Source organism: Sceloporus undulatus, chromosome 2 (genome assembly GCF_019175285.1).
Source record: "Sceloporus undulatus isolate JIND9_A2432 ecotype Alabama chromosome 2, SceUnd_v1.1, whole genome shotgun sequence".
Taxonomy (NCBI): domain Eukaryota; kingdom Metazoa; phylum Chordata; class Lepidosauria; order Squamata; family Phrynosomatidae; genus Sceloporus; species Sceloporus undulatus.
Genome location: NC_056523.1, coordinates 244,018,129 through 244,045,058, shown reverse-complemented (window position 1 = coordinate 244,045,058; position 26,930 = coordinate 244,018,129). Strand labels below are relative to the sequence as shown.

At 39.4% G+C, this 26,930-nt stretch overlaps 1 protein-coding gene across 5 annotated transcripts in view; it reads left to right on the top strand.

The window, feature by feature from the left end:
- Positions 1–26,930, top strand: part of LOC121922110 (transient receptor potential cation channel subfamily M member 3) — a 459,242-nt gene that overhangs the window by 278,615 nt on the left and 153,697 nt on the right. For all 5 annotated transcript variants that reach the window (XM_042451065.1, XM_042451064.1, XM_042451067.1 and 2 more), the window contains exon 2: positions 23,435–23,514. In XM_042451065.1, coding sequence (XP_042306999.1) covers positions 23,435–23,514 — 80 coding nt within the window. The remainder of the gene's footprint in view (positions 1–23,434; positions 23,515–26,930) is intronic.

Below are 26,930 nucleotides of genomic sequence, written 5' to 3'. Positions count from 1 at the left end.
TTTTTTTATTTCCTGGCAAAGGAAATTAAAAAAAAAAAGTTAAAACATTTTTGAAACTTGATATAATTAAATATTGGAGGGAAAGACTAGGGATGTAAAAGCAGGGAAGAGGTGGGGGACGATGTATAAGGAAATACGCAGACGGTGGAAGGGGAACTAATAAAAAATAGAAGAGGAATTGGAGGAACAACAGACAGAGCTCAGACGACGGAGCACGATTCAGGGACTCTAGAGGGGCTAGGAAGAGATTCTACTAAAGACAAAGAGGCACAATGGGAGAGTGTAACGATAGTGGAGAAGATTCAAGCGCCTCAGGAGCGGCCTGGGAGAGATTACTCAACAAGGCCAAAGACGCACTGGAGGAATTGATCCGAAATAGCGGAGCCCGATTAAGGGCTAGGAGGGATGGGAGAGCTTATACCAAGCCACAAGAGGCCATGGAGGCTGCATAGCGCATCGAAGTAGCCATCAGGGCCTCCGAGGGGCCTGGGAGAGTTTCCAAAGACCAAGAGGACTGGAAGGATGATCAGCAATTGGAGGCCGCTTCCAGGCTACAGAGAGCCTGGGAGAGCTTCTCCAAGCACCAGCCTCGGGCACCCTAGAGGGGGATGTACACGGGGGGGGCCAAACCGGGGCGGGACCGTGTGGACCCCCCCAAACCGGGAAAGTCCCGCCCCCCAGGCGGGGTATGCAAGCCTATATTAATACATTTGTAAACTGAGCCACCTATCCTATTTGTTGTCCTTTGCATAAGGGACAAAAGCATTTATTAACAGGAATGAAAATTAAAATACCGTATATATCTCGACTATAAGTTGACCTCATGTATAAGTCGCGGGTAGGTTTTAGGCCAAAATTAGGATTTTGATATGATCTGTTTATAAGTCAAGGGTGAAACTCAGGGGCATGTGACAAAGGATCAAAGGGTGAAGCAAGGAAAACAGTGCCAAAAAACTTACAAAATTCCAGCAGGCACAACTGTGCTCACTCCTAAAGGCTGGATGCATGAAAGATTAGTGGGGGGGGGGGGGTTTGGTGCTTCCAGGACAGATTTGCTCTTGCTTTTTCCAGGGCATGGTTCTTTTTTATCAGAGTTAAAGTACAGAACTACATTGACCATGGATAAGTTGACTCAGGTTTTTGGAGTCAATTTATTTGACTAAAATTCTAGACTTATACATGGAGTATATACAGTATCAACCAGAGTGATCACAATATCAGGCAGGAAATCGGCCAGAGAGGGTAACCTGAAGCTTGGTAGAGATCAAAGGAAGGAAAACATATGAATGTCCATGTTAAACTGTAATGAAGAAAAAATCCTAATATGTTAAGAATTTTTTTTATTTCTAAGAGAGATCAGGAAGTAGCCATCATAAGCATCACCGGTTACAGGTATACCTCAGTTAACAAAGTAGATGTGTTCCTGGGCATTACTTCTTTAACAGAAACCTTGGTAATAGAGACAGAAATAACGTGAAAAGAATTAAGGTTTCAGCAAACCTTTTATCCAAAACTAACAATATGCACATGTGAAATGTATACATAAACAAAAACATGTTTAGCCTTTTAGAAACCATCTGAAACTTTCTTGCAAAATGCATCCAGGGACAATGTTTTTAAATTTCATCAACTTCCACCTTATCATTTCTATTTTGTGACCCTACCTTAGTGCTCAGTAAGGGATTCAGTAGAGGGCTGCGGTTTATCTTTCATGTTGTGAGCAGGCACACACAGCTACAGTAGGAGTGGCTACAGTAAAATCCATCTTTTTCCCACCTTAAGCTTCATTCCATTGCTTACTGCGGACATCTGCTGCAATCTGACATTAAAAATTTGTATTTCTCCACCCCTTCTTCGCCATACTTCAAGTGACAATGCCAACTTGCCTAAAGAAGAAATCTGAAGTACTTGAAAGCTTGCACAGTGGAGATCTTTTACTTTACTTACTACAAGTATCCTAAAATAAAGTCAAGCTCCAGTCAATGGCGTCAATAAAGGGGTGCGAGGGGTGTGGACCACAGCAAGGTGAGGGTGTGCTGTTTTGAACCCACCCCTGGCCACAGAACCCACCCCTGACCACAGAAGCCTGTTCCCCACCCCTGCACCAGGTTACACCCCAGGCAGAGATGCCACTGGCTCCAGTATCATGACTTTGCAATAGCAACGCTAAAAATTTAATGCTGACATTGTCAGAGGGAGTGTGTGTGTGTGTGTGTGTGTACAGTTTGAAATCACTTATCCACTTATGGCGATTACAATTAATTTCATAGAGTTTTCTTAGGGAAGGAATATTCAGAGGTGGTTATCCCAGTTCCTTCCTCTGAAATACAGCCTACAGGACCTGGTAATTCTTGGCAGTCTCCCATCCCTGCTTAGCTTCCAAGATCAGGCAGGCTTTGGTGCCTTTAGGGAATTTAGGCCCTATAGTGTGAAGATGTCATAGCTGAATTTAATTTCATGCAGGAAAGATGAATACAGGATTATTTACAACTGAACAGCCTTGTGAACCTTGTTTAAGGTTGCCCATAAATTACTTTTCATTTTTAATGCAGTTCAGCAAATTGTATCAAATAAGCTATGTTCTTTTTTCCTGACATAATGCACAATGATAATAAAGTATCACATTTCATTTCTTCCTGTTATGCATTTGGATTCAGATAACAATTGAAGATTGTTCTTGGAAAGGCTCAAATTGTATTCCCCCCCCCCCTTAGTATCAAATAATACAGAACAAACAGAATGTTCTGGAAGTGTGAACGATAAGGGGGAAAGTTCAACCGTTTTTGCTGCTGTAATACTTGTAGTGTTAGAGTGCCAAGAAACAAAAAGGATCATTTCCAGTTTCTGCTGAATGCTTCCCATTGCCTGCAGTGTCACATCACCAGGAGAAACTAGGATGGGCAGACAGAAATATGCTTGTATTATGTATCAACTGTGAAGATATATTGAATGATGAAGCATCCATCTTGGTCTGGTCCACCTGGTGAAACGATTGTAAGATCCACACAGGATCAGTGTTTGCTCTGAAGATGTCAACTGTACATAGTTGACCTCCTCATGGGTCCAGAAGCTAAAACATAAACAGTTTTCCATATTCTTTGTTGTACTTATGTATGTTTAAGTTGACCCCAACTTACAGATATATCATCAAAGATTTTGGATATTTTTTAGGGGGTGGGCAAAGTCACCCTGTCAGTTTCCATAGCTGAGTGGATTCAAACCCAGGACTCCCAGAGTCCTATTCTAACAAACCACTATACAACTTTGGCTGTCCCCTGCTAAATAAGTGCCCATGAGCCTGAAGAAGCTATGGCCTGTTACAGACTGCCAAAATAAAGCTGCTTCGGGTCTCTTTGGAGGTATGCTATTTAAATGATGCATGGGTCCTAAGAGTCCGGAGGTCGCACCAAAGCTACACTCCATTCCTAAGCACCAGAGTGCAGCTATTGGTGCAGCTTCTGGATTCTTAGGATGCATGCATCATTTAAATAGCATATCTCCAAAGAGACTCAAAGCAGCTTTATTTTGGCAGTCTGTAACAGGCCTTAGTGTTCAAATGTACAGGTTGGTTGCACTACCTGGCTCTAAATGGAATGCACATTCTAGTACTGTATATATTTGAATTTGCATTTTGTTAGCATTTCAGTGAAACTAGTTATGTGTTAACACTTTGTTTACAAGCTACTATACCTGTATCACAGCTGTAACATTTTGCCTTTTAACTAGACAGCTATATTTTTATTTAATCATTTTAAATGTGTCTCACTGATAAAAAGCAAAAAACAAAACAAAACATCACAGGGTTGTTATGTTCTAGATCCATTCCAATCTGGCTTCAGGCCAGGCTATGAGGCCAAGATAGCGACAGTGGAATGCACTCCCTCGGAGTGTAGTGGAGTCTCCCTCCTTGGAGGTCTTCAAACAGAGGCTGGATGGCCATCTGTCGACGATGCTTTGATTTGGATTTCCTGCATGGCAGGGGGTTGGACTGGATGGCCCTTGCGGTCTCTTCCAACTCTATGATTCTATGATTCTATGATACACAGGGAACTAGTTGAGGATTATACCCCCATTGGTTCTGCTGGATCTCTCAAAGGCATTTGATACCATCAACCATGGTATCCTTTTGGGCCATCTCTCTGGGATCGGACTAGGGGCACAGTTCCAAAGTAGTTCCATTCTTCTTGGAGGGATGGACTCAGAAAGTGGTGCTGGGGGATGTGTATTTGATGCCCTGACCACTAACCTATGGGGTTTCCCAGGGTTCAATGCTATCCTCCATGCTGTTTAATATTTACACAAAACCACTGGGAGAGGTCATCCAAAGTTGTGGGGGTTCATTGTCACCATTATGCTGATGACATCTGACCCTTTCTTTTCCACCTATTCCAAGGAAGCAGTTTCTATTCTAAGGCCCTGTCTGCTGTCTGTAATGGACTGGATGAGGGTGAACAAACTTAATCCAGACAAGAAAGAGGTGCTCCTCATCAGCCATAATGCAGATCATGGAATAAGGATTCATCTTGAGCTGGATGGGATCACATACCCTCTGAAATCTCTCATATTCTGAATTTGGGCATATTTCGGGACTCAGATCTGAGCCTTAATGTCAGATTTTGGCAGTGACCAGGTTTTGGCACTTACAGTTAAAACTAGCACCAGCTGCACCCATCCCTGGAGAAGTCAGATCTGTCTATGGTGACCCATGCCTTAATTACATCCCACTTGGATTACTATAACAGACTCTATATGGGGCTGCCTTTGGAAACTCCAGAGGGCCCAAAATGTTGTGGCAAGGCTGTTGGCTGGGGCTAGTTTCATGGATCATGTAATGCCCCTGTTGAAACAGCTTTATTGGCTACCAGGGCATTTCTGGGCAGAATTTAAGTGCTTGTTATGACCTTTCAAGCCTTACATAGCTTGGGGCTACACTAAATATGTCTAAAGATCATATCTCCCTATACAAGGTGGCTGGAGCTGGTGAGGACACAAGAGAGAGCCTTCTCAGTGGCTGCCGTTAAACTGTGGAACTCACTTCTACAAGACGTCCAGGCCAGCTAGCCACCTTCTGCTTTATTTCTGTTGCAGGTTACAAGCTTTATATGAAGGCAGGCTTTGACTAATGTTACTCATACAGCAGGGTAGTGTACAAAGACCTTGAGGTTTTATTTTATATGTTTTAATCATGTTTTAAATGTATTTTAAAAACTGTTTTAACTATATATTTTAAATAATATTGATGTTTATTTATGTATTTATTTACTTTTGAAATAGTATTTTTAGCTTAACTGCTATTTAAATTCTGTAAGCCACCTTGTGTCCCTTGGCAGGAGGAAGGTGGGATATAGCTTAAATAAATAAATCAAATAATAAATATGATATATTAAAAAAATAAAAAATGATATATATAGCTTTAAAAGTAAAGAAAAAGGTAAAAATAGGTTTAAAAATTGAATCAGTTGGGTATTAACTTCTGTGTTTGCAATGAGATACCACTAATAGAATGTATATTGCTTCCTATTGTTATGATCTGTTGCTTTACTTTTGATTTATTTTTATAGCTTTCTTACTGACGTGTGGCATATTTGTACTGCATTGTGATCAGGAGGCTAGTATGTTTTTAATTCACTGTTTGATTATAACGTTGAATTATCAATATTTTTTTCTTTTGTATATCGCTCGAGGGGATCTTTGGAAACAAAGCCTTATTATTATAAAGTAACCAGAGGCCCATCAAGTTTGATACCTTGAAAATCCATAGGATCCCACATTTCTTCCTCAAATTAAGCTTACATCCCCCATACATCCAATGGTTCACAGTTTCATCTTCCCATTGATCAGTAAAGCCACTGCATGGTCAGATCAAAGGATGGACCTTGAACTTCTCCTTTTCAAAACATTTCCACCATCCTCAATTTTCTTCTCCATCTCAAAATTAATGTGAGCCACAGAACCTTATTGGCATGCCTTCACAATGCCTTCTGTTTCTTGATCACAGAGTTTTTCTGTTGTTGAAAGAAGCTACAGAAAGAACTTCAGAATGTTTGTAACTGTTTTTTATTCATGACCATATATAACCATTAGTATAGCAAGTCAAGTAAAATGTCAATACTGTAATTTCTATAGACATAACAGTCAAGCTATAATTTCTATAGACATAAGAAGTCAATGGGTTCATTTATTCAGTAAATATTAGAAAAATTTCCCCCAGTCTTCCACTGTAAACCCATTCTCAGAGTAGCATTCAACCAATTAAATTCATAAAATCAAAATTAGAAAATAAACATATAAAATGCCAATAAAAACCAAAGATAAACATAGCAGATTAACATAGCAAATCCCTTTGCATACTGATCAGGATACAAATGGCTGTGTCCTTGAACAGCAGATGAAATCTGTTAAACCAAGGGATCTCTGGAACTAGAGTGTCATACTTTCTACCTTGATAGCTAAATGCAGTAATTTCCAAGGCAACTTTTAAATAGTTTCTTTGGGTTGGTTCTGTGATTATGCGTTTCATCTTCCTATCAGCTGCTCTCTTAATATGTAACTTCCTAGTATGGGGCAGCCTCCCCACTACCACCATGTTTTAGTTTTCATCTTAGTCTGTTGGGCTCATGCAAGCCATAGTTTGACAGCTTCAGTACAATGAAAGAGTATAGTTTGTCAAAACCCAGATTACTAATCAAGCAAGTCACCCATGGGGCAGGAATTGGAGGAGAATGGAGAATGCATAAGCCTAGGACATTGTGTAGACAATAACAAACTTTGATTCTGCTAAAGTGCATTTGAGTTAAATTAAAGTCTAACTCATATGTACATATTTGAATGGTGAGATTATTTTGCCAGTATGCTAGTTAGTAATTTGATTTCTTCAAATACAAACATGCAGTTTAAAAGCATGGAATACTTGGCTAATTACATGTTTCTTGAGTTTCTCCTCATGGATTAAGTCCTCAAAACAATAACATCTAAATAATAATCTAAACAACAACATATCTACCAGGTATTGGATCCAGTTGTGCATGGCAGCCCCACTGAATTCTTAGCGTTACTCTAACCTATGGCCGCTCCTGCTACCCTGTCTGCTTTGCCCCTTAGTTTCATCTTTGTAATTCACTTCTTTCATCTACTATTTTACTCTTACATCTGTTTAATTCGTTAGTTAAAAAGCAGTGAGATACTGGACATGTTCCTTTTAAAATGGTCAGAAAGATAAAACAATAGAAACTGTAGAGTTGGCATATGCCCCAAAGATCATCTGCCAATAATGCAGGAAATCCAAGTCTAAAGCATTCCAAACAGAGAGCCACCCCACCTCTGTTTAAAAATCTCCAACAAAGGGGATGTGCCCATATTTTATACATTATAGTCTGGAGTTAAGCACTTTCCACCTGGCTTACATTAAATAGAAGAGATATTGCTTAGAAAATCATAAGATGAAGAGCCTCAAGCATCTGTGCAGATTTTATTGAGATGAATAGAAGGTATCTGTCTATATTGCTTGGCTGATATATATAGTCCACAGTATTTACCTGTTTCTCCCCAGGAACCATAACCACAAATGCTATTTCATTTCAAATAAAAGGCATACAATTCAAGTTGCTTGGGTAGCATTCTTTTATCTGTACAGCTCTATTATTCCCAAAAGAACAGTCTAACCCTGTTTTTTATTCCCCTTCACAATGAAGTTAATCTTTGCACTGAAAGATTAGTGTGGTTATGACATTCTGTTAGTTAAATCTAGCCTTCCCACAGCTCTTACCACAAAAGGTGATCACTTCCAGCATTGTTAATTCTTAATAGAACCACCCAAGAATTATTAAGCCAAGAGTGTGATTTGAACCTCCCAGAGTCTCCATCTCCTTGATCACAGGTTAAAACCTACTGATAAATAACAAACAAAATGTCGCAAGGAGTTCCTGTAGTTGACCTGGCTCTGATCACCCTTTTGCTGCTTCAGAACCTAAACTGTAATTCTTGTTTCTTGTAAGCCACATTTAGTAGATTAAGTGGATAACTAGTTCATTATCTTTTCCAACAGTAGTCTAAAAGATCCCCCCATATGTAACATTCATAAGAAAAATTCTCAGAAAGCACTGTGGGTTACTTGAGAAGTTTTTAGAAGCTACTTCAAGTTTCCCTAGCCTCTTGTGTCAAATTTTTAAGGGCTGAATGGCGTGTAAAACAAATGTTGCTTACTTTGAACCTGTGCTGTAGCACACAGGTGATACTATCCAAAGCCGTGTGTGTGTGTATCCTTCTGAAAAAAGACTCGGATTTATTGGGGTAGTGTGATTTCTCAGCCTAAGATGTCTCATCATAAAATAGTTTGTATTTCATCCCTCTCTTCTTGTGCAATTGTGCCAACATTCCTATGACTCCAAGATAGACATTTGTAAAATCTTGGGCCACTGATCTCTAAGCTGTTATATTGCTTCCATCATGTCAGTAGTGAGAGCTGCCTCTCATTTGAGAGAGATTCACCTGCTTTTTAACATCTTGCTTTTGCCTTCACCACCTGGAAGAGCTTTGTATCAGACGACAGCTATCAAAAGGCAAACAAATGAACTGAAATATCTTTTCAATGCCTGTACCTGTGATAGTGTTTCATGTATCAACTTGAAATCAAGAGCACATTCAAGTGCTTTGAGAATCCCTGGAAGATGCTTTGTGAGTGGACAAGCAGCAGCAGCATGAGCACTCCAATATGTGGCTGACTGGGAATAGAATGAGCAGTGTATCCTATTTGTTATAACTTTCCATCTCATAAGAGTAGTGAGTACCATAAAAACAATGGAAGGATTCAACACAGGCTGCAACAACATGAATGCCAACAAAATATAACCATTAGGAACCCCAATGAGAATGCACAGTAAGTTCATTTTGGAATATGATGAAGGCTTGGACACTTTTCATTTTCCCTGATGTATTAAGAGCTTTTACCAAGTTCTTGATCTCTACACTCTAGAGGTATTTTATGATGTTTCAAACTGTCAGTTAGGATTTCAACTGCCTGTTCTTTTTAGGTTCAAAGTTGATAAACCCAGGATTGCTTTTTTTTCCCTTTTAATGTTAAACGTACCACTGTCTTTGCTGCAAGCGATATGTTAGTGACTGGAGAAACTACTACTGCTGTAGCTCACATATTGCAGTAGATAACGTTAAGGGTGTTTCTAGCTTGTACAAGTCATAATAATTTTCTCTGTCACACTGATTCTTGGCAGAAAAAGTGTGGCTAAGTTCTGCTTACCCAGTCTGCACATATATTGATTTTCTGGTAGAGGATTTGAATACAGTTGTGTGAAGTAGACATAATTGCACTTATTTTTCATTTAATTATTCTAGCCACCCTCATTATACCCAAGTGAGCTAAACTCATAGGTTTTGGCTATGAGCCTCTTTATAATTCTTACAGTATAGTATATTTGTAGATACACATATACAGTTTAGGGTTGCCAGATCTGCTGACTGAATTTTTAGGGAACTGCTATGCTTCTCTAGGTCTTCAGGAGGGGAGACAAATCTCAGGGAAAGCAGAAAAGGAGCAAGAAGTTTGATGTGGTATGTGAAGTGGCTTCAAAACTTGCATACCGATTTTCACTAATGCCCACTGTGCACCAGGACTGTCTAGTTAAGTGCAAAGATGTTTGTTGTGTCTGTTTTATTTACGCAGTGCCTGTGCTCACACACCCCAGAAGAGGAATAAAGAGAGGGAACTGGGGGGAGAGTTGATTAGTGCATGCATGAGGGCTGACTGTGCCATTTACCATAGGGCAGGGCATAGAATGCCAGTGTATGACTCATAAGCCTAGTTTTTGTGCAAACCCTTGTAGCAGCAGAGCAGGGCCTAAGAAAATATTCTTCATGGACATCCATTGTGCCCAAAAGCAACGATGGCCCTGGGAAAACTTCAGACATGACATATGCATAGTAGGTAAGGCCATGTGGAATGCAAGCTTTAACAGAAATGGCAGCAACAAGCACTGCTGTTGGACACCTTTATTTATTTATTTATTTATTTATTTATTTATTTATTGTCTCCTAATCTTTTCCACGTGATTCTGGGCGTCTTATTACCTGGTTAGTTGGGTTTTATCCAGATTCCGGACCCAATTTCCACAATCAGCCAAGCTTGTTGTTGTTGTTGTTGTTGTTGTTAATATATGTCTAAGTGGACATTCATTCCTAGCTTTTGAATACCTAGTGGCAGCAGGTGACTACATACATTTAATAAATGAACCAAGAATACAGATTCAGATTAGAAGGCACTAAACCAGAGGTATGGGTTTTCTGTAAAATGTAATACAAACAATGGAAAAGAGAAGCACAATAAACAATAATTCTTAAGTTTTGGGTTTTTTTTTAAACCAAGTTTTTCAGGGAAACTTCTAAACAAAATGTCTCTATACAAAGAAAGGAATACCGCATATGTTCAGAGGCAAAGGCTCAGAAATTTAGAGCTGCTGGAATTACCATGCTATTTGTCCCAGAAACCCTGCTGATTAATTGGTCTAAGGTTCAGGTCTGTGTCAAGAGTCAGGGAAGCCTGACCCCTAAATACGCTTAGATCAGGGATGGATAAACTTAGGAGTCCAGGGGGCTCCCCCACTCCTGCTTTCCTGGGACCCATAATGAGCTGCACCATCCCATCATAAGAACACTAGATGTGCCTATAAGCCCATTTGTGGATTTGCAAAACTTCTTTTAAACTTGGGTGGGAAAATTGTGTTGGGATGGTTGCACTTTGTTCTAAAGCCAAGAGCCATTCAAAGCCTCTTGGAGTTCCATTCAGAAGCAAAGCAGGATATAAATCAAATAAATCATTAATTAAATATTTTTGTGCCAGTTCTCCTTTTTGCCCCAGGGGAAACAGTAGGAGTCAAGGCCTTAAAAAATGAATGTGAGAAGCTTCATGCGATACAGTGGCATCCCCATCCTGTTGTCACCCAGTGCAGGGGGACTGCCGGGGCAAGTGGGGCGACCCAAAGAACATGCTCAGCCCTTCTTTTACTGTGCTGTTGCCAGCCTCCTCATGAGGAGACAACTGCTGCTGCTGCAAAAGCAGGAGGGACCACTTGGCCCTTCTCATTCCACAGCAGAAGGAAGATCTGACCAGGTGTCCCCCTCTTCTGGGGTGTTACCCGGTGCAGGCCACATCCCTGAACCCCTTAGTGATGCCACTGCATGTGATTCCAACTCCCAGCTTAGAAGATCCTGAGAGACTTTATTACTAGGGACTCAGTTAAGTATTGAAACAACACAACTACAGAATTTAAACTTGGCTGAAATTAAACCTATATGTTTTCTGGGAAAACTGGAGTGTGGGAGGAGGAAGAGATGCCTGTCCTCATTAGCAAATCCTTTACTCTTGTAAAAGACCTCGAGGTGGAGCAGAGGAGAGAAAAGATTAAGTATTGCTCTTTTACTCCAAAACATAAGTATGAAGAAACATTATGAGAATCATTCATATGCAGTCTTCATATCCCAGCATTAGTGGACTTAGTACTTCATTTATTTATTTTTTAGCTATCATGGTGGTAGGTCAGTCTGTTACAAAAAAAAACTGCTTGGGTAGCAGTGTATGTCTCTGCCTTTGCAAAGCTATATTTACTTTATGTTTTTATTCTGGTTTTTAAATCACTTTTTTTTTCCAAATCCAAATGTCAGGACTGAATGCAGTAGAAAGACTTCCATTCATGAACCATTTGGATGGGGAAATGGACGTGCACTAACAGTATCTTTACCTACAGTTAGCTGGCCCAGAAAGAATTCTGATCCACTCCCAATCCTTGCCTGCCCTGTTTCAGCAACATCACAAGCAGTCTTCCTACCTGGTGATGTTACAAGGGATCACTCCTTATCCTCGGGTTTTGATTCTGAAACCTCAAAGAATGGGATGCTGCTGGGAGACCTAGAGCCATTGTTGTTAGCCAAAAAGTGGGAGTTAAGGAAGCTTGAATATAATTCAGGTAGTCAGGGTGGTTAATTGAAAGTAAGCAAGGTCTGATCCTTGTAAACATATTATGTCATCCTTGTAAATACTTTATGTCCAATTGACATGTCTGGGTCCATATCCTTCATTTGGGAATAAATATATGTGCAGAGAAGGGTAAACACATATGACCAGTCCATCTCTGCCATGTGAGGGGAAGACAGGGATATTTGGGATGGCCAGACCACCTTGGTCATCCCTGTTGCTGCAAACCAAGCCCCTCTTTCCTATTAACTACATTGCATGAGGTTGACATTTTAAAAGTGTTTAAGCACCACATTAGAAAACAATGATTGACACCTCTTACAAAAAGCACGTTGGAACTTCCATATGAAAAAGCACAAGAAGAACAAGAAAGGGGGTGATAAGAACAATCACTAATGCCTGTCATAAACTTCTAATTTCACCCGCACACCTTTCTTCATACAAATCTTGTGAAGCCTCTCATCTTTATTGTTGCCCTAGTTTCTCATTTTCAGCTTTACTCTGATATTCTCCTCTTGGGAAACTATGAGGCTTTCATTATAGCAGTAGTTGACATGAGAGTCATGTTATCCTTTTTACCATTTTCTGCTGCATTATCCTGTACATGCCCTGCATGAAAATAAACAGCCTATTCAGAGTTTTCCCGTGGCCTATGACCCATTTTTAAGTACACCATTTTATCATCACTGAGTGCAACAGAAAACCTGCTGTTTAGCTATACATAATTGCTGTGCTTTTTACGTATAGTGGAAATTTTCAATATAAAAAATGCTGCCTAGGGGCACCCATTTTCTAGGAAAATTCTAGAAGTGTTATCAACGAACAGTTTGGATTTACTCTAAACATAATTTAGTGGCATTTTCTTAATTGTTGATACAACAGTATCTATGGATTGCTGCCTTTTGCCATAAACACATATATGTCTGTACATTGTGCATAATTCTCATGTATTTTATGTTTTCTTGCAGTGAAGCTCTCAAAGATTGGACATTGATATATATTCTTGTTGTGTGCCTTCAAGTCATTTCTGACTTACGATGAACCTATCACAGGGTTTGTTTGGTAAGATTTGTTCAGAGGAGGTTTGCTTTTGCCTTCTTCTGAGACTGAGAGAGTGTGACTTGTTCAACGTTACTCAGTGGCTGTGCAGACCGCCCCCAAGAGGCAGCCTGCAGCCACCTCAGTTTTCCCCAGAACAGGGACACAGCAACCACATGCTGCAGCCCTGATCTGGCCTTTCCAGGGCACGAAAAGGAGCTGCAAAACATAGCTCCTTTTTGCGCCCTAGAACAGGCATGATAGCTGCGGTACCATGGCTTTCCAGTGTTCCTTCAGTGCTGCATCATGCAGACACAGCACCAGAGGAGCACTGTTACACTGTGCACTGTGTGGTGCAGCATGTGGTGTCACGTTGCCTGGGGGCAGACACTATGCCCCGACTCCACTCACAACCCGGCCTTTAAAGCTGGTCTGCACATGGCCTCAGTGAGTTGGAGGAATTGCAGGAATTCAGGCCTTAGTCTCCAGGGTTGTCATCCAACACTCAAACCACTACACCTCTCTCTCTCTCTCTCTCCCACACACACACACACACACACAGACACAGATATAGATAGATTGGGCAGAAAACAAAAATAATGACCAATAATGGAGGATTCATTCTAGATAACAAAGAAATTTAAATAGTTAAAGGTTTTCCAAACCCTGGGTCAAACATTAATCAGAACGGAGACTTCTATCAAGAAATTGGAATATTAGCAATGAGAAGGGCAGCAATGAAAGAACTAAAGAGCAAAGATCCTAAAAAGCAAAGATATACAGCTGAACACTAAAGTTAGACTTGTCCAGGCCATTGTATTTCCCATTACCATGTATGGATATGGGAGCTGGACAATAAAGAAAGCCAGTAGAAAGAAAATTAATTCATTTGAAATGTGGTGTTGGAGAAGAGTGCTGAAGATACCATGGAATGGATTGTCAAAAAAAGACAAACAAAATCAAATCAAGCCTGAACATTCCCTGAAAGCCAAGATGACAAAACTAAGGTTGTTGTACTTTGGCCACATCATGAGAAGGCATGACTCATTGGAAAAGACAGTGATGCTGGGGAAGGTAGAAAGAGAGGTAGAAAGAGAGGTAGACCCCATGCCAGATGAATGGACTCGCTCAGCATACAGAACATGAGCAGAGAGGTAGAGGATATGGGAGCCTGGAGACATCTCATTCAGCTAACAACAACAAATTGGAAACATCTTCTTTGAGTTGCAAATGGACATTACATTTCCTTGACTTTGAAAATCTCCCAGTAACCACATGGCCAAAGGGGGAAGTGCCAGCCTGCAAATAGTCCTCCTTACCATCTGAACTAAGAAGATTATCACACCAGCGCTTAGCGCTGGTAAATCACTTCTCAAATGTTGAGGAAGCATGTGTGTGTGAAAGCCTAGCATGCTTCCTCAACGTCAGGGAATCGTCGGCTCCCTCCAGCATTACTGAATCATTCCAGGACAGGGGATTTCCTCTGAATGGAAATTTTGCATTCAGAGAAAATCCCCTCTCCCCGAACAATTCATTGATGCTAGAGGGAGCTGACGGTTGCCTGACATTGAGGAAGCATGCCAGGCTTTCAAACACATATGCTTCCTCAATGTTTGAGAGATGATTTACTAGCACTTACTCCATGGTAAGTGCTGGTATGATAATCTTCTTAGACCAGAAACAGAAAATGCAGGCCTATGACTAACATCTTCATTTTTCCTCCTGTTTGCCTGATGAAGAAGCCAGTGTGACTTCGAAAGCTTGCAACATGTAATTGTGAATTTTGGTTGGCCCAATAAAGGTATCTTTAGCCTGATTTAAACGGGCCTTTGCGCCGCCTCCATCACATGCTAGGGGTTGGCCGAGGATGCAGCGTCCATACCAGCCTCAGCCCGAGAGCAGCCATTTTGACGCGACGGACACGTAGACATCCCGTTGCTCTGGCAACCTCACAAGTGTGCCATTTGCGCACTCAGGTGTCGCAAGCGCAACCAAAAAGGACCCGCTTTTTGCAGATTCTTTTTCCGCCGCTGGGAAGCCTCATCGTTTGGCAGCTGAGGCTTCCTGTCGGCGGAAATGAAGGCGGCGGTAGACCGCCCTTTTGGGGCGGTCTGTATCTCGCCATTGTTTGGATGTTATTAGATTTGTCGATATGACTACCCCTAGATGTTTGTTTGTTTGTTTTTACAACAAAGTGTGTGTATGTATCACTGCACAATCTTTGAGAGCAACACTGGAAGAAAACATAAAATACATAACACAGAGACAGTACAGGTTCAGCAACATTTTGGACTATTTGAACACAGGAATGCAGTGCTCTTGCCAAAAAAGAAGACCGTGGAGTGAGTTTGTCTGTGTTGCATATGGCCCCTTTAAGAGGCAAGCCTCAAAGGGCTGAGTCTTAGCAAGCCATACTGGCTTTCATTTTGTGGCAAAGGAGAGGAGAGGCAGTTGAACCTTCCTGCATCGTCTCCCCAGAAAGCAGGACAAGCTTGGGCTTCTTTCAGTTAAGTAGCGAAGCTTCTTTCAAGTTAGACAATGCTCTGTGTTCTAGGAGAGTTTAAGATCTAACTGTAATGTGGAGATGTCATCAGCAATTTTGTCTTCCATGTTCAAAAGTATGTGGTGTGTCTGATCAAGAGTTACACAAAGATTTGTCAAAACGGGTGCACTAAGATAACCACTGAGTTGCATGAAATGGTGGCTTTGTTCTAAGAGAAGAATTTTCCATTTGGGTGAAGCACCAAATCTCACCAATTCCACTTCCTCCAGGGCTTCTAATAAACTCTATTATTATGGATTGGGGGATCATTTGGAAAATATTGTAAGTGAGGTTGACTGTTGGAATTAGTAGAAGGTGTCAGTGAGGGGAAAAGCAAGGTGGGGGGGGGCAGTTTAAACAAACAAACAAACAAACAAAAAGATGTTTTTTTACTTAAGACCTTTTTTTGCATTAATGTTTTAAAGGGAAAAATTAATCCTGCATAGTATATGAATACTGTGAAACCTCATTTTTATGTATTAGAAAGCTTGATTAATCATGTTTTAATACTTTCTGATATTAACAATCCTTAGTTATTAGCCTTTGATATCATGTACATCTTTCAATAAAACAATTTTATTGCCCATTATTCTCATAAAATCTAAATATCTGTAGACTACATAGCAACACATGCAAAGTACTTCTAGAGTTGTTTCGATTGAATTCATGTTAACTGAAGGATTTGTTTTTGAATGGCATTTCTTGCACTATAAACAAAAGTAATTAAAAAGAAGCATCTGACATGGGATATGTGTCTAACAAAGAACAGTTGCCAATAAATTGTTAAATCTAAAATATTTAAATTCAGTCATTGATGCAGGAAGAGGGCTGGAAAATAGTAATAATAGCCAGACATTTAAAAAATATGAATAATTAAAAAATAGAAGTGTTTTTTAAAGTCATTTAACCTGGTTTAAACCGGCCAGCCCTGGGAAAAAAGGGTGCTAAGACTTTTCTGCTAGCACCAGATCTTCACTGAAGGAAGTCCATTCCTACTATTTTCTAGGTTTGTGAATCCACAAAACATCATGCAGAAAGCAACTCTGTGTCTCATCTGTTCTTTTCTGACAGTTTTTCATTCTCCATCTCCAGTGCTTTGTGACCTAAGTTGCACTCAGATAGGCAACTCCTAATTTCCACTTCCCGTGTGCTCTACAATAGTCCACCAAAAGTTTCAAGTTCTCACTTGCCTGATAATATATTTATTACATGTCAAGATTGTATTGAACGCTGCAAACTGCAAACCTTAGGACTTTTGATAGACACGATTGTTGATGGATTGTAAAATATATATTTTAGGTCATACAAATTCCCAACGGTTGCTGAACAAACACACTGCTTTCATTCTTTGGAGGTGAAAAAAAAATCTCATGTGTGTTCAGATTTTTCCAGTTTAGTACACTGTTTCTTTTGAAGGATTTGATTTCCCGAGTTGAACTTTCAGGGCTCAGAACACCTTATCACACTTTCACAAGACCTTCTTTTTGAAAATAATTAAAAAAAACAAAAACACCATAGCCTGTCAGGGCTTGTGCCAGTTAAATCCAAGCTCTCAGGGGATTTGTTTTTCTTTTGGCGTCAGATTAGATGTTCAAATGAAGCAGTGTTTTGGGGCTGGGAGCGAATGTCTGTAGAACTCTTAATGAGGCTAATCCCATGGCAGCACATTCCAAGTAGCTAATGGGCGCAAGTTCATTGCTTACTTTAACATCTCTTAGTCCGAAATGGAATGAATGACTGGTCTGGTGGTCAGTCATGAGTGCATTATTATTAGTAGAATGAGCAGCAGCAGTGAAAAGTGGACAGCCCAAGTTGACCAGAGGGAGCATTAGGCAGATTCACATGTGGATGCTCAGGTAAATAATAACAGTAACAGTAATTACTGATGGTGTTAGTTTAATGACTTATTTCAGGAAATGAATTTAAGAGCAAATTTGCAGGCAGGAATGACGCATGGCTTTAATATACCTTTTTTGTTAAATACTTCTGGAATAATACATAGAATAACAAAGAGCAAATATGAAGTGCATAATGATGTATGTATTTAATGTCAATTTTTTGTTAAATACTGCTGGAATAACTGCATAAGATACTATCTTATTTATTTATTTTTATTGTATTTATTTCAAGGATTTATATCCTGCCTTTCTCCCACAGTGGGATTGAAGGTGCGTTACAATAATTTTTAAAAGACAGAACTAAAACACTGATTACAAAAGTTAAAAGATAACTACATATTAGCCACATTAAAGTTTAGTTCATATAACACAACATTACCTATAGGATTTGCTCTTATCTAGTCTGAAGTATTTTATTATGTTAATACCATTAAGCCATAATGTTTTTGTTCTTATATCTTCATTCAACAGTATTTGACCATTTTAAATGAATATACATGGATTGTGTTTCATTGCAAGTAATCCTTATAACTTTCAACTGCCGATTCAGCCCATCACATGGGATACGTTGTCCTTCAGCGGATATGGAAATTATTAATTGGAATAATAAGTCACTAGTAATGTGTTTGAGGACAAAATGATAAGTGGTCTAAAATTTAAAAACTAGGAAGATAGTTGCCCAGTGTTAAAATTTGGCACTGAATTATATAACTGACATTCTAAAATACATTATTATAGCAATACATATTATGTCAGATTTTTCTAGTTTGTCATTTACCATTCAGATGCAATTTAAGGAAGCACTGAACAATCAAATGTAGTTGTTAATATTGAACATTGATGGCATTATCTTTCATTCTTTGAACTGGTACCAAAAATATTTCTTAATTCCAAATGCTGAGTGTAAAAACAGTTGTTAGCTTCTTAGTTGGTTCTTAACAAGCCCCCCCCCCTCTCTCTCTCTCTCTCTCTCAAATTAAAAAAAGTTCCATCACATTTGTCATATTTTGAGGTACTAGGAGCATCAAGTTGGCCTCAGCTCTGTAAAATCAGCTCTGTAACTCAGTTCTGTAAGATCTTTATTAGATCTAACCAGCCATTTATTCTTACTACAGTGTTTCACATTTTACTTTTAAATTTACTTTTCCTAGTCCTACAAGTGAATTCATCTGAATTACATTTTATGGGCAGTTCTCCTAGAAGACCTAGTGGGCCAATTCACCACAGACAACTTTAAGCAATTTTTGTATATTTCCATAAAATCTCATAAATGCACTCTAAAATGAATTTTAGGAGGGCCAGTCAATTTGGATTAAGAGAGCAACTCCTGAGTACCTAGGAAATTGTTTAGGCAGATATTCAAGGAAATTTAACTGATAAAAGCAACTAATAAAACATTCCACCCAACTAAATATTAAATTGAAAGAGTAAATAGAAGAAATTTAGTAAGGCAAGAGGAGTTCTACATCTCAAGAAATTATTTTTAAAAAAGAATCATTAACCATTTCCCCCTCCTAGTATTAATCCTTTCATAGGACTTCATAAACCCAAAGGGAACTAGCCATGCATTATTTTGAAAGAATCCAAGATATCACAGTCACATGTGGTGTGTACTCAACTGGACTTAAATTAGTCCTGAATAATGTAGAATTAGGGTCCAAAACACACTGCAGAAATAATCTAATTTGAGGCTGCTTTAAAGGCTAAATGTCTCACAAAACTACGGTTCCCCAAATTCCGTAGCCCTGAGCCAGGGCAGTGAAAGTGGTCTCAAACTGGATTATTTCTGCAGTGTGTTTTGGACCTTAGTGATTTTTTTCAAGAAGTTAGTGAGACAACCAAAAGTTTTGTCCACTACTATTTATTAGAAGTAAGGTCTGTTTTTAAGTGGTATCAAATAATATTATGTGATGTTTCTTGTTAAATATTCCCTGTAAGTGTGCAGTCCTGTGTATTCTCACTTTACTTTGGAATAAAAACCCATTGAGCTAAAATGAGTTGTTGTTTTTTCATAATGGGCTGAATTACATTTTTGAATGTTTCAGAACTTACATTACTTCATGAAACTTAATAAATTATTATATATCTAATTATTAACTAACATATGATAACAATATTTTCTGGGTGAAGAATATTGATATATGACCAAATCTGTTTTATAATATTACACATGGTTATTGTTATTGTTATTGTGTGCCTTCTAGTCTGTTCCGACTTATGGCGACACTAAGGAAACCTGTCACAAGGTTTTCTTGGCACAATTTGTTCAGAGAGGGTTTGCCATTGCCTTCCTCTGAAGTTAAGGGAGTGTGACTTGCCCAGGGTCATCTAGTAGGTTTCCATGGTCAGGCAGGGATTTGAACCCTGATCTCCAGAGTCATAGTCCAACACTCAAACCACTACATCCTGCTGGCTCTCATTACATATTTTAGACATCCATTTTGAATACTTGTTAAACAGGCATACAGTGTTACCCCGGGTTACGAAAATAATTCGTTCCGCCGCCGCTTTCGTAACCCGAAAGGCTTTCGCAAGCCGAAATCCCATAGGCGCTAATGGGGAAAAGCCGCGATTTGGTGCGAAAAAGCGCCGAAAAGCACCAAAATTTCTTTCGTAACCCGAAATAACCTTCGTAACCCGGAACAGTTTTTTTCAATTGGATTTTTTCGTAACCCGGAAATTTCGTAAGGCGGCGCATTCGTATCCCGGGGTAACACTGTACATCAAAAATTCAGAGTTTTCCTTTGTTTTTACCCAATGCGTACAATGTAGACATGTGTTCCACTTTTGCAAGTTCACAATAGAATTTTTCTGAGAACTAAAAGAGAAACAAACTTATTTTCCTCTTTAATTCAGCCTTGCTTTTTGGTTTGCACTTCAACTTGCCGAAAATCAGTCAAATATGTCATTGTTACCTTTATTTAGTTTTCCAATTACATGAATCAATGAATCAATCAAGGTCAAAATCCAGTGATAAAATTCAGAATCAAATACCAGCAGTACCTCTATGGTGACAAAAAGAACCCCAAATAATTTCCAGAGGGTTTCACTGAACTCCACATCATGTTTTTGTGGTGCATTGGGGGCGCATTGCAGGTAAAAGGAGGTTGCCAATTCTTTCTGAAGTAACCAGATTCATCAGAACTACACCATTCAATCCTAAAAGAGGGAATCATTAAAACTATGATCTCAGTTCTAAAACTATTTTGATATCTCTTCTTTACAATGCTGCAGATATTTGAGAAGAGCATTTATGAAAGCCTTGTAAAAAAATTCATACATAGCCTGAAGTATTTTCATGGAATAAATAGTGTTCCTTCAAGTCAAGGAAATGAGCGTTGGCAGTTAATTTAAAAAACACTAATGTTTTGGGCAATGATATAGACTTATAAAATGACAGGAAGAATAAAGGGGTGGCATGCTCTTTGATATATAAATAATACTTAATTTCTATAGCTATATAGTGAGATTTTTTTTTTTAAATGATGCCCTATACACAGCTTTATTCAGAGGTGATGTCCCACTGTGTTCAGTGCGGCTTTCACTAGTATGCTTAAGACAACATTAGTTGTTAGCTTACCAGACTTAACAGGCATGATCTCTAAAATTTGTTGTTGTTGTTTGCCTTTAAGTTGTTTCCAATTTATGGCAATCTTATCACCAGATCTTTCTTGGCAAGATTTGTTCTCTGAGACTGAGTGTGATATCCAAGGTCAGCCTGTTCTTTCCTTGGCTGAGGGAGTATTCAAACCCTGGTGTCCAGAATCATAATCCAGTGCTCAAGCCACTACACCATGCTGCCTCTCCCTTAAATTGTACCAACTCTGATTGTAATAACATTGAATGTATACTGTCTTTCCTTTCTTTTCTTCTATTTTGGGCAATTTATTTTGCAATTTTAGCCATGGGGAGGTGGAGAATAGAAGAAATACACCTCTAATTACTATAGTAGAACTCCTGTTTGTGTTCTGGGTAATCTGAGAGAGGGCATTTGACTTTAAATTAGCCAGTTAGAAAACTAACACAGTTGTAGAAATTCTAAACATGGTATACTGAATATTGTCTCAACCGGCCTCCAATTGACTTGAACATCAATGCCTTTGTAATCAAGCACTCCACCCTTAATGTTTACTGTTTTTAGATTACGTCTTTATATAGTGAAAGGCTTATCCTAAATCAACATAAACTATATTTTTGCTTGATTTTTATTTCTGTTTGAATAACTCTTTCATACAGAATGAAAGATAATAACTGGCTTCACCTACTAGCACATGATTCTAATAGACTGTTTACTTTAAATAGTTGGTATCAAGAAAGATACGCACAAACACACAATTGCAAATAATAATGTACAGTCGAGCCTCCATATTTGCAGGGGATCCACTCAGGACCCCCCAGCCCAGCAGATATGAAAATCTGTGCATGCTTAAGTCCATTAAAATTAATGGCGGCACTATGCATGCACACTAGCATGGTCGCATGCACACATCACGATTAACCAAAAAGGGGACTTGCCATCTGTGGATGCTTAAATCCACGGGTGGCAAGTCTACTGATAGGAAGGGTGAAATGCAATAACAATAATTGTAACAGTGTGTTTGTGTATGTGTCTTTCCTGATAACCAATTATTTAAAGCAAACAATCCATCAGAATCATGTGCTAGTGGGTGAAGTAAGTATGCCAACTGAACTTCATATTAGTGCTTTCCAAAGTCAATGCTTTGGAAAATGTTATTCATCTTAGACTGCTTCAATCCACACTAGACAGTTAGAGTAATAGTATAATCTTTACATCTTACAATGTACATCCTTCCTTTCCTTTTTACTCAGTTAGCAATGTCTACTTTACTCTAGGCTTTTTAAAAAAAAAATGTAAGTGCCTATTCTGTATAGACTGTTATCTACTATGGTGATTCTTACGTACTCTCCACTTAATAATAAAACTATTGAGATATGTGCAATTGCATTTAAAGGTAGCAGCTGGTGCATTTTTATTTATTATTAGAAGTGAATAGAATGCAAGGAGGGAGGAGGGAGAGAGGCAAGTTTTAACACCAAATGTTTGACTCAATAAGAGTAGTCCTATTGAATCAATGGGAATTATGTAGTGTTGGCTTATCAAGCTCACTGGTTGAACAGGTCTACTCTAGTTTGTACTACCAATTGGATTTAGGCCATCACCCTGGACAAAGATGATAAATATCTTATCAGATTTTTCTTTCACACAAGTTTTTCTCAGACTTACAGGTTGAAATTGTCACTGTGAAATCAATTTGTGTACAGATAACACAGACATATTCTTACTCTAGATTTGTTTAAAGAAAAAAATAGATGGGTGCAATGGTTTAAAGAGGACTTCTATACCTTTTGAGAAAAACTGGCAAGAAATTCTGGTTGCCAAGCATAACATTATTTATTTATTTAAGTTTTATTTATTTCAACATTATTTATGTATAGGTATTCTTGCTCTGGCCATATCACTCCTCCCTGTATCTGTATTCCCTGTTTTCAAAGGTTTTCAATGGAATTGAGTGATAGTTTATATCCTTCTGCTTCAGAAATGATATATTAGAACTGACTATGCTAGGCTGTCTGACCAGCTTGACTTAAAACTAAAAAATCAGAAGTATGCAATGATCCACATACAGTATGATTGTTTGAAAGCAATTTTATATGAAATAAAAAAGTATGGTAATGCCAAGAGTTTTCCCTACTGATTGAGGAAACGTGATGTATTATCTCTTTCCATTTGTTACCTTTTATTGATTATGTTAATCTTAACACTATATGTAATCTATCAAACATGGCAGGAAATCCTAACAGTACCTATTAGAATAGAACATAGTCCCTGAACCCCACATCTCCAGGGTATCTTGTACTAAAATGCTTCATGGTTCTTTAAAAACTGAAACTGAACAGTTAAATTATTTTATAGAATCTTTTAAATTCATCTACTACTTTTTTGTTCTCTTTCAGGCTCAGAAGTCATGGATAGAAAGAGCATTTTACAAAAGGGAATGTGTTCACATCATACCCAGCACCAAAGACCCCCATAGGTAATGGCACTGATTATTTTGCCAGTGATGTTGAGCTATGCTTAACCTTTTTTGCAACTTCTGCATTTCATATCCGTTGTTAAATGTCTGCTATTCAGCTAAAATGTGCTATTAAAATGACAGCTTCATTTTAATCATTTGAATTTATTCTGCATAATGAGTTAAATAATATAATTTCAAGATGAATAGGTGATATCTAACATAAGAAGCCTTCTTTTCTGTACTGCGACACACTGTACAGGGTGCTACCTTTGGAAACTGTTTGGAAACTTCAGTGGGTCCAGAATGCTTACTGGTGCCAAGTATGGGTAGCATATAACTCCCTTGTTAAAACAGCTTCAGTAGCTACCTATTCATTTCTGGGCACAATTCAGAGTGCTGGTCATAACCTATAAAAGCCCATATGGTTTACAGAAGGGCGACCAAAATGGTGAAGGGTCTGGAAACCATGCCTTATGAGGAGAGACTTAGGGAGCTGGGTATATTTAGCCTGGAGAAGAGACTGTTAAGAGATGATATGATAACTCTGTTTAAGTATTTGAAGGGCTCTCATATTGAGGATGGAGCAAGCTTGCTTTCTGCTGTTCTAGAGAATAGGAGCCAGAGCAATGAATGCAAGCTACAGGAAAAGAAATTCCACCTAAACATTAGGAGGAGCTTACTGACAGTGAGAAGTGTTTGACAGTGGAACACACTCCCTTGGAAACTGGTGGAGTCTCCTTCTTTGGAGGTCTTTAAACAGAGGCTGGATGGCCATCTGTTGAGAGTGCTTTGATTGTGAGTTCCTGCATGGCAGGGGGTTGGACTGTAAGGCCCTTGTGGTCTCTTTTAATTGTGATTCTGTGGTTCTATGATATCTCCCCATATGAACCCCTAGAACTCTCAGATCTTCACTGAGAGGCTTTCTCTCAGTCCCACCACCATCATAGGCTCACTTGATGAGGAGATGAGAGATAACCTTCTCAAGAGTTTATCAAATGGAAGGAATTTCTCTTAAATTCGAATGAAAAGAAAGTGGGGCCAGAACGCATTCATGTGAATTCGCTAGTTTAGCGAATTTACATGAGTGTGGATTGCATTCGAACTGGCTTCCCATTGCCCGAAAATAGCATGCCATTGCCCGAATTTGCACGTTGCAGTCTATCACGCAATAACATGAAACCCCATGATTGCGTTCAGACTGACTTCCCATTGCCCAAAATTGGTTGTGGTAGTCTCACACAATAATGTTAAACCCCATGATTACGTTCAGATTGCCATTGGATTATACTTCCAATTTCCCTTGTCTGATAAACTCCCTAGTGGCTGCTGCCACACTCCCTCCAATGAGAGACTAGGCTGGCCCCTGCTATCCTTTCACCAGCAGGCAAAATCTTTTCTTTTCAAACAGCCTTTTAATAGTAACTTCACCCAGGGATCCTTGTTATTTGGGTATTTGCTTTTATAGGTTTGTAATTGTTTTATATTTTTAAGTTTGATGATTTGTAGGATGGGTGACATTTGGCAGTACATGTAAAAGGGTTCGAGTCTTAGTGGACAAAATGCTGACCATGTGATGCAGCAGCTAAGAAAGCCAATGCAATTCTAGGCTGCATCAGTAATAGTATAGTATCTAGATCAAGGGAAGTAATGGCACCACTCTATCTGCTTTGGTCAGAACTCACCTAGAATATTGTGTCCTGTTCTAGTTGCCAGAATTCAATAAGATGTTGACAAGATGGAGTGTGTCCAGAGGTTGGTGACCAAAATAGTGAAAGGTTTGGAAAACATAATGCACTATGAGGAGAAACTTAGGGATCTGGGTATGTTCAGTCTGGGAAAGAGAAGGTTAACAGGTGACATAGCCATTGTTTCAGCATTTTGAAGGGATTTCATGCTGAAGATAGAGCAAGTCTGTTTTCTGCTGCTCCAGAGACTAGGACATAGAGCAATGAATTCAAGCTACAGGAAAAGAGATTCCACCTAAACATTAGGAAGAACATCCTGACAGTAAGAGCTGGTGCCTAAGAGAGTGGGTTCTTTGAAGGTTTTTTAAACAGAGAATGGCTGGCCATCTGTCAGGAGTGCTTTGATTTGTGTATTCCTGCATGGCAAAAGGACAAAGATGGTTTATTAAATTAAATTATGGCGGGTTACAGACCTCCATTATTACGCACAGAGCGCGTACTAGGGTTTAGGAAAAGCAATTAACCCAACTATAATAAAAAAAAGAAACAACATCAAAAAAACCAAAAAAAAAAACAAAAAACCACCCCCCAAAAAACCAGTCAAAAAAACAAAACAAAAAACCAAAAAAACCAACAACCTAAAAAAAAGGGCGCTGCTTCCGCACCCCCCTAACCCTAGTACGCGCTCTGCACGCACAAAATGGCAGTGGCCGTTCCACACGGCCGCCCACCATGATGGCGTCACGAATGCGCCGCCTCAAACGAGGCGGCGTGGACGTGATGCCATCGCTCTGCATGAGGGGCGCTTAATGCGCCCTTTCGGCGGAGCAGGAAGAGCTCCGAAATGGAGCTCCTTCCTGGTTTGCATTGCTGGTGCACCGTGTGAAGGCTGCACCGCGACGCAAATCAGAAAGGGCTGAGCGGCCCCTTTCTGGGAGTCCCCGCTGCCGTTGGGGTGTCCTTGGGGCTTGAAGCCCTAAGGACCCCCCTTTCCACGCTGCAGGGAAGGGGCCTTTTGCCGCTTCCCCGCGGCCCGGAAAGCGGCGGATCGGGGCCTCAGCGGCTGCCGTTCTAGCCACTGCAGGCCCCGTACACCGGGAAAGGCATGCCTACAGGCCGCCCCAAGGGGGGTCTGTAACGCGCCTATATTTGAGCAAAAAGAAACCACCCACCCCACCCTTCATGCACAAACAAAATCTTCTAATATATATATATACATATACATATACATATACATATACATACCTACATACATACATATATCATATATATAGCCTTTAAGACCAGCCTGAGACAATGTTGTAATTACCTTTTTTCTTACTGTTTTCTGTTGAAAAACAAATGTATTTTTTGCTTAAAATCTCATAAAAGTAGAAATAATTTTGAATTCTGTCACCTTGATGTGGCAAAAATAGTTGCTGTTATCAATGAGTTCAGTCTGCATCTGCTCACATTTAACCTACTGAAAGTCTGCAAATATATTGTCATTTCATATCAACTTTTAAGAAGACATGAAAAGGCTATAATGCCATGATTTCAAGTAAGTTAAATGAGAGTTGACATGCAAAGCCTTCTCCTGTTGGCCATTGTATGACCTAGGTTGCTTTTGAGGGTGTTTCTTATGGCTGGTTGCATGCAATAACGTATTATCAGGAGGACAAAGCAGAACTGTAGAAAAACAGTCTCATAATCTGCATTCTAAATTCCAGAGAGTTGCAGGATGCACAGGGTGTTTTAACCCTCAGGAAC